The sequence below is a fragment of the Zingiber officinale genome, chromosome 2A (assembly GCF_018446385.1).
Source record: "Zingiber officinale cultivar Zhangliang chromosome 2A, Zo_v1.1, whole genome shotgun sequence".
In the NCBI taxonomy this organism is placed as follows: domain Eukaryota; kingdom Viridiplantae; phylum Streptophyta; class Magnoliopsida; order Zingiberales; family Zingiberaceae; genus Zingiber; species Zingiber officinale.
In genome coordinates this window covers 125,848,327-125,857,165 of record NC_055988.1, presented here as the reverse complement: position 1 = coordinate 125,857,165, position 8,839 = coordinate 125,848,327, and the positions used below count along the sequence as shown (strand labels likewise).

Sequence of the window (8,839 nt, the reverse complement as noted above, 5' to 3'; positions counted from 1 at the left end):
AGTCAAGTGAGTCATGAGGGTACGAGTGCATGAGAGATTGTACTCGGGAAAAAATCCGGGGGGGGCTGTAGTAGTCAATGGGTACTGTAGCAGTCGACTGGTGTACTGTAACAATCGACTGGTGCACTGTAGCAGTCGACTGGTAGAGAGTTGTTGGGGTGGCACCAGTCGACTGGTAACAGTAAAACAACAGGGTTATTTTCTTCCAAGCTCTAGAAGAAGGAGCTTGGGATGACCGACCAAGGTGATAAGATTAGACTTGGTTAAAGCCTAATTAGTAGTCACCAAAGTGCTCAAGGTTCTCTTGTGTCCAAGTGTTCTTGGTTGGTATTGTGGTGAGGTTTCTCCACCCACAAGGAGTTGCTTGAGTAGTCGGAGTTTGTCGGGGGCTAATCCATCGAAGGATAGAGATCGTCCACCTTACGGACAGCCGTGGAGTAGGAGCAAGTTATCTCCGAACCACGTTATATTGACGTGTATTGGTTTGCATTTCCTTTCTTTGTTTTTAGCTTTTGTATTCGTATTTTAATTTTATATTATTCCACTGTGCAACTAACGAATACGTAGGAAGTGATCGATTTGGGGGTGCCATCCATTCAACCCCCCTTCTACCCGGCCACCGATCCCTTACATTTGGTACTTGTTGGTTATGCGTACTTTTTATCTATGTGATTTGCTCTTTAATTGTTTATGCAAATATCCTATAGAATAGGTCCTTTCCTTTAGTATATGTCTTCACAATTTTTGCTAATAGTTTTTCAAAATTATATTTTCAAAATTCTCCTTTTCAAAGTTTGTTTTCACAATAAATTTTAAAATATTTTATCTTTTTAGAGTAGTCTAAGTCTTATCGTAGAAATGCATGTTCCTATAGTTTTAACAACAGTATCTCACAAGTACAGTAGGATATCTTGCTTGTGTATTTTAAAACCTTGAATGATGTGGGATGCTTAGGACTTAGCCTAAGATTTCAGATGATTAAATCAGTGCATTGCTATAAATTTGATCTTTAAACAAAATATATTGATCAATTTGGGTAATCTAACTAGTAACAAATTAGTTAGAATAATATGCTCAAATTGACCAACTTCAATCAGCAGTCGTTATCTTGTGATAGTTAGCTAAGTATGACAATTGGACATTTCATCATAAAGACATTTTTCTAATTTTTAAAACTCATGCTTGGACTTTTAGATACTTATCAATTTTAGGGGAGCATTAAAAATAAAATAATATAAGTAAAAATAAAAAAATATTTCAAATTATTTTTTCAAAATTATTTTCCCAATTTTTTCTTTTTTCTTTTTTGAATTTTATCTTTAAAAATCTTTTTAAAATTATTTTCAAATCTTTAAAACTTACATTTAATTTTTAAATTATTCTTTAATTTAGCAACTTTTCAAAATTATTTTGCCTTAATAAAATTTTAAATTCTACGAAATTTTTAAAACTTAACTTATCAATTTTTTTTTTCAAATTTTTAACACCTTTTCAAATTCTTTTGTCTTAAAATTCCATTACTCAAAATTATTAACTTTATGTTCTTTTTCAAATATTTATATTTTTTAGTTTTTAAACTTTCAAAAAAAAAAAAATCAAACTTCCTTTACAACCATGTTTCTAAATGTTGCTAAGCTTTTAAAGGTCTACTTGGATATTTAGTTTGTTTTATCAATATCTTATTTTCAAAACCATGTTTCAAATCTCTTATTATGTTTCCCCTATTTTTGATGTGTGTTAAAGAGGGAGAGATAGTATTTCAGGAGGAGTTGTTAAACTCAGTGGGAGTAAAATGAAAAACAAATGCTTGTTTACTTATATATTTACATATATTAACTTAACTGTGAATCTTGATTGTTAAATATCAAAAGAGAGGAAATTGTTAATGCAGGGTGCACCAGAATCAAACCTGAGTTTTGTTGTCAATGGTTCAAATTAAGTCTTGATGTGATCTAACAAGTTGACTGAGTGTGCAAGTTGTTTACTCAACAGGGAAAGCTCTAGTCACGACTAGGCAGGAAAGACTTAGTAGATCGTGGAAGCCAGGTGGAAAGACCAAGTGGGTTGAGAGGATTCGACACGTGGCAGGGAAGCTTGATAGGTTTAGAAGACCAAAGATCGAGGGAAAGTCCTAGGTGGCTGATCCAATGGTAAGCGAAAAAGTCCAAATAGGTCTAGAAGACCAAGGTTTAACAAGTAGGTTAAGGTAAGCAACTGGAGGAGCGATAGTGAGGTCGTGTTCCGGAAGGGAACAAACCCTAGGTCACTGATCCAACTGAAAAACCAAGAAGATTTCTAAGTTGAGATCAAGAAAGTGTTACTATCAATTACTACTCATGCATCTTACTATATTGTGCTAAGATTTGTTTTGCAGGAATGTATTTTTAGTTAACTATGTTTTACAGGTTCAGCCTAATTGGTCGACCGAACCCAAGGATCGGTCAATGAAACCAAGTTGATTCAAATCATAAATTAGACCAGAGAAGGGAAAAGTCCAGTCAAAGCCTGATCGGTCTATCAAACTAGCAGATCGGTCGACTGAACAATCATGACATGGCAGATAGCAGACTCGACCCAAAGCAAAGAAGGAAGTCAGGCTGATCGGTCGACTGAACGTAGAGATCGGTTGCCTGAATGATTGCTACATTAATGAAGCATTAAGTGTGAATCTCGATGAACAAGGAAATTCACTATTCGATCAACTGAACAAGGTGGTCGATCGATCGAACCATTAAATGCCATCAACGCCCGAAGATCGAATCTCAACGAAGAAGGAAGGGAGCAGGTTCGGCCGATCGAACCCAAGGATCGGTCAACCGAACATTGACTATTCTTATAAAAAGGAGCTCGATGTCCGAGGCTAAGCAACGAATCAATTCACTAGTTCATCGTTGTGCAAAGCTACTTATGCTGCTACTCTGCTACTCATCTTCAAGCAAGTTGTTGTGTCATTCAAGTGTTGACCAAGTTTCATCTTCCACTTTTGTCAGTATATTTATTTAAGTTTGCTTTGTTCTTAAATTGAAAAGAAGATAGTAGGTTTTTACTATCTTTTACTTGTATTTGTACGCATTGCTTCTTTCTGAAGATTTCGGAAAGAAAAATTATAGTGGATTGTCCAACAATGCGGTCAAGGATCACGGGTCTTGGAGTAGGAGTCGACGTAGGCTCTGAACCAAGTAATCACCTAAGTCATCTATTTTAATTTCCGCTGTTTACTTTGATTGGTTTTATGATACGAAAAGAAAAGTTTTTAAAGAACGATATTCCCCCCCCCCCCCCCCCCCCCTTCACTTTCTATCGATCCTTCAACACCAACATATTGTTGCTCGATTTGGGAAAAAAATTGAACACAAAACCACCACATTGGTGTTGGTTTTAAAAGAAAACCAACACATCGTTGACCGACGCCGCTTTCAAAACCATCAGTTTGAAGACAGCCAGCACACGAGTGGTGCTTGTCTTTCAAAATGGCGCATTCCAGCTCTTGATAAACTCCCGTGGAATGCACCATTAAGAAACATGAGTAGAAAATGGAGATGAGGGATATGAGCAGTACAGGTTGGATGAAAATTCTAACTGACTCTACACTAGTTGATCACTGAAGAAGATGGTCTGGGTCTAAGGTCTGACGTGGGGAAAGAGAGGAGTAGGATGATAGGGGAAGAGGGTTTAGAGCATTAGTTTTGAAAACTAGTGATGGGAACAAAGGGAAGGAAAGAGAGAGAGCCAAAATATGTTTGTACATTTTTAAGAGGAGAAAATACTAGATTTTTATCTACGTTGGCTCGCCATATTAGCTATTGCACACAATCACCCATATAAGAATGTGTAGAGTAACAATTTTGTATATATATATAGTCACCAAATTAAGTTTAGATTGTCACAAATAAACATGTGTTAGAGGGGAAGAAGGTTTAGAGCATTGGTTTTGAAAACCAGTGACGGGAACAAAGGGAAAGGAAGAGAGAGAGCCAAAATATATTTGCACATTTTGAAGAGAAGGAGAAAATATTAGATTTTTATCCATATTGGCTCGCCACATTAGCTGTTGCTCACAATCACCCATATAAGAATGTGCAGGATAATAATTTTATATATATATATCTAGTCACCAAATTATGTTTAGATTGTCACAAATAGACATGTGTTATCAAATAACATCTAGATTATAAATAAATAAATAAATTGTTACAAAATAGATAATTAATGTAATAAATAATAAAGTCTAAACAAAATTAAGCTTATGAACCACCACAATGAAGTTAATGCTTTAGAGGATACTTAATAGCTTCAAGGCTTAACAACTCAATCATATGATCAAGTTCTTTTTAATTCAAGTATCCATCTCTTACTAGCTGACTAATTTTAAAATGACCGACCTCATATCTCATGTTAAAAAAAAAAAAAAAAAAATCCTAGCTCCAAGTATCCAATTAATTACCGACCTGATATTTTTTAATCCAAATATCTATTTCTTACTATCCAATTAATCCCAGCTCCAGTAGTATCTCATTGTAAAATTTTTTTTAAAAAAATCACTCCATTATATTTTTCGGATAAAAAACACATTTAGTTTTTTAGCGGGTGTAACCACTAGCACATAACTACTCTAATGTGCAGTAGTTATGATATAGGTAGCTAAACTATATAATGTATAATAATTACGGAATAGTTAGTAAAACATAAAAATTAACTCAACTTGATATATATATAAAGTATTTTCATATAATTTTTTTACCAAATTAATTAAAATTATTCAAATTTTATCAAAATAATAAATTCAAATTTGTATAACAGCCACTAATTGACTGCTATAATAGTATAGTAATCAATTAATGACAGATATTATAACTATTAATTGACTAATTCTTAGTCTCATAAAAAATTTTCATCTATTACCAAATAAATAAAAAATCAATGGTAGTGATTGATTAATTTTGAGAGTAATCGATGATCCGATCTTATAAAAAAATTTTATCCAGTATAAATTAGAAAACATTCACCATCATCAATCAAATATTTTTAGATCAGTATCTATAAAAAAAAAAGTCATATGTTAATTTATTTTAAAAAATCATCTCTTAATTTATCAAGTTAGGAGTCGATTTGATTTAATCTGAGAAACTAAAAAGATACAGTCCTGTTAACCATCAAATTTTATAATGAATTTGATCATACAGAACTGCTCATAAAAATCCATGTGCTTGCATAATTAATTTAGTCAAAATACAACTAATTTAGTCATGTTTGGTTTCTAAAACGTTTAATTTTAATATAATTTTTAAATAAAATATTATGAAAGTCAAATATATACATAGAAAGGATGGAGAATCCTTTGTTACTATATCGGAATTTCAAATGTAATATCCCAGGCTACACTAGAATGAAAAGACAGTTTAGAAGTCTCAAATATATATGTATATGATTTGATTCTTAATTATTATGATGTAATATAGGATATATTCTTTTTAATGGAATGATAAATTTGGAATACTGAACTGCTCAGCGTGTGATATTTTTGTGGAATAAATCTAGAATCTTAGACTGTTAAACGGCCTTTTATAATCACTTTCAGACAAATGTAATAAATTTTATGAAAGTCAATTTCAAGAAATGTATAAATTATGTTTTAATTTTATGCAATAGACGAATCAAAAGTAAGATCTATTTTTTATCCACGGGCCATATTACAGTGACAAGACATTCATATAATATTATTATAGGATATTTTTTTTCTAGTAAAATAAAAAATATGAGACTAGAGGAAGAGCCACTTATAATTACAAATTTATCTGATGGCCAATATAAGAATTAGGCGATTCATCTTCGGTACTAGTTGGACGGGATGCCTCTATACTTATGATTATTAAAAAAAACTAAGATGGTTTTTATTTTTTAATTTATTATTATTATTATAAAAAAAAAAAGTAAGATTGAATTCAATCAAGTTTCAACCGCTTGATCGGTTCTTCCTGGGTTTTCATTCAAATTCGGGTTGATTCTTGCGACCGATCCAATCGTTCACTGGCTAGCGCTAGACGCAGTGGATCGACTCACCAAGTTTCCGGCGACCGTGTCCGGTGAGCACATCCCGACGTTGTGCATCAAACTGGCATCATCTCGCAGCCAATTGGCAGCGTCCTCCGCCTTGTCACCGGAATCGCACGCCGCGTTTTCGATCGCCACCAGTCCCTCGAGCACTTCCCTGACGGCCGGCCTCCTGTCGCCGCCCGACTGCAAGCACCTGAACGCCAACTCTGCGACCATGGCGATCCTCATCCTCGCCGTCTCGTCTGACGCCCGCCAGAGCTCTGGATCGACCAAATCTACCAGCTCGCGGTTCCGGATCTTAGCGATCGCCATGTGAGCCAAGTGGACCTCGCTATTTTCTCTCCGGAGGTCGATCGCCGGCTTTGACGATATGAGCTCCACCAGCACCACCCCGAAGCTGTAGACGTCGCTCTTGCCGGTGAGCTGGAAGCACTGGTAGTACTCGGGGTCGACGTACCCCGGCGTGCCCTGCGGGGCGGTGGAGACGTGCGTCGCGTCCAACGGAAACAGGCGCGAGAGCCCGAAATCCGCCACTTTGACACGGAAGCCGTCGTCGAGCAGGATGTTGGAGGTCTTGACGTCCCGGTGTATGATCGGAGGGTCGACGGCGTGGAGGTACGCAAGTGCGTCGGCCGTCTCGATGGCGATCCTCAGGCGCATCGGCCAAGTGAGAACCCGCTCGGCGGCGCGACGGCCGTGGAGGTGGTCGGCGACCGTGCCGTTCGGTACGAACTCATAAACGAGGACGAGCTCACGGCTGCGATGCGAGGTCGAACCGTAGAGGCTGACGAGGAACTGGTGGCGGAGAAGGGAGAGGATCTTGACCTCGTTCATGAATTGCTCCACCTTCTTATAGTTCTTCCCGTACAATCGCTTGACGGCGACCGTCCGACCATCTCGGAGTTTCCCTAAATAGCAAAATTAAGGAAAGAACAAGATTCAGCCGACGGCCGGCGTAAATATTTGTTCAATTAAGCAGCACTCAGATTAGAAGCCCACCTTTATACACTATGCCAAAGCCTCCATCTCCGAGTTCTCTCGAGGAATCGAAGCAATCGGTGGCCTCCACGAGCTCATCGTAGGAGAAGACATGCGTCTGGAAGTGATCTTGGATTTCAGAATCCTTTAATGAAGAAGTAATATTTCTATTGAGCGTTGAGTTTCTTTGGGATTTCGTGAATCTCCAAACGAGAAAGATGGCGGTGAACGTGAAAGCGAGGAATCCGGCAGATCCAGAAGTAACTGTATCAGAAGAGAATATATCGATCGTCAACGAAAAACCAGGCTTGAGATGGGATTAGGGGGGTTCGAGCAAGAGCTTCCCTTACCCGCTGCTAACAATATCCTATGCGAATTCTTCTTCCCTGCAGATATATACTCACTGCTGCAACTTCCGAGATGGACTCCATTGGGGCAGATGCAGATACTGCCCTGCCTCGTCGTGGTGTTGTTGGCGTCGTAGCCGCACCGGCCGCCGCTTGCGGCGCACTTGCTGCAATCCCTCGCGGTATAATTCGCCATCCAGCCGGCTCGCAGCAGGGCGGTGTAGTTGCTGCCGGCGCTGATGTTAGAGTCGCCCATCACCGACAGCAGGCCGACGGTGCAGTTCGGGTCCGGCGAGCGCGTACGGACGGGGTCATACTCGCCGCCGAACAGGACCCAGGTATCGAACCGGGGGCAGGACATGTTCTGGTAGCTCCTCGGGATGGCGCTCTCGGGCCCGGAGCAGTTGTAGAGGAAGAAGATCCTCTTATTGGAGTTGCTGACGCTGAAAGGGAAGACCCCGGAGGTGTTTATGCGGAGGAGGAAGGCGCAGGAGTCGTTGGCGTCGCCGAGAGTGAAGTGAACGGAGCTGTTGGAGTAGAAGATCTGGAGCACGTAGACTTTGATGTTGAAGAAGGTGAAGAAGAGGTCGCCGGTGTCATTGAGGCAAGTGAGGGAGAACTCCGGAGAACCGCAGTAACTCGGCTGGTGATCGATGATCCAGAACGGGTAGCTGACCGCCTGACGGCCGCATCGCTGGGGAGCGCAGTCGTCGAAACGGGGCGTGGCGGATTCCGGCGCTGCTGGTTGCAGAGAGGAAAGGAGCAAGAACAGGGCAGGGATCCAGAGCTTCTTCCTGGTCAGCCACATGGTGATTCTCTCTCCGATCATCTTCTTCTCCTTCGTTCGCCCCTTCCGTCGTTTAATTATGCAGGTTCGTGTTTGACTTTCACAAAGGCAAAGGTGGACTTTTAAAGGCCAAAGGTGTTCTGTTGACTTTTAATTAAATTCCCGACGATCACAGGATTTGGATAGAGCTCGATCGAATCCTTGCGGAATTGGAAAATTGGCGATTGGACTTTGGATGAAGTGAGCGGTGGAAGGTGAAAACTCGTCGATTCAACGTGGTCGATTTGACCTTGAATGTCATTGTCGATTGTTGGATTTGGAAACCTTTGACCGGGTTCCTTTTAAATGAGCTCCATGGGTCATAGATAAACATGGAGCATGATGTGTCTCGCAATTCCCGTCCAGACGAATATTATAAATTTATACGTCTGGATGTTTGCCACAAAATATGACCAGTAATTTTCGGTTTAAAAATATGACTGTTTGGGAACCATCCTTTTTTAATACATTCTCAAAAAAAATCAAGCCTCTGTGGACTTGAAAGAATGGATTGAGAATGACGGCTTTGGGAATATTTCTAGAAAAGTTAGATCTGAATAGATTCGAAAGTGTATAGACTCAGAAATATATGGACTCGAAAGTGCATGAACTGAGGAGTATATGGATTTGAAAA

General features: G+C 39.2%; 1 protein-coding gene across 1 annotated transcript; it reads right to left on the bottom strand.

The window, feature by feature from the left end:
* Positions 1-5,963: 5,963 nt before the first annotated feature.
* On the bottom strand, positions 5,964-8,243 carry LOC122039991 (LEAF RUST 10 DISEASE-RESISTANCE LOCUS RECEPTOR-LIKE PROTEIN KINASE-like 1.2). Its single transcript, XM_042599385.1, has 3 exons — positions 7,383-8,243; positions 7,054-7,296; positions 5,964-6,962 (listed from the first exon to the last, which is right to left on the bottom strand). The coding sequence occupies exons 1-3, from the start codon at positions 8,206-8,208 to the stop codon at positions 6,025-6,027; spliced, it is 2,007 nt and encodes a 668-aa protein (XP_042455319.1). The 5' UTR covers positions 8,209-8,243; the 3' UTR covers positions 5,964-6,024.
* Between the last annotated feature and the right edge of the window lie 596 nt (positions 8,244-8,839).

What these genes read in the sequence shown, in the direction of transcription:
- LOC122039991 (XM_042599385.1), bottom strand. Translation starts at nt 8,208, where the DNA reads ATGATCGGAGAGAGAATCACCATGTGGCTGACCAGGAAGAAGCTCTGG. An exon ending in TAGGATATTGTTAGCAGCGG is followed by an intron (nt 7,297 to 7,382) that starts GTAAGGGAAGCT and finishes CTTCTGATACAG; the next exon opens with TTACTTCTGGATCTGCCGGA. An exon ending in CTTTGGCATAGTGTATAAAG is followed by an intron (nt 6,963 to 7,053) that starts GTGGGCTTCTAA and finishes TTTGCTATTTAG; the next exon opens with GGAAACTCCGAGATGGTCGG.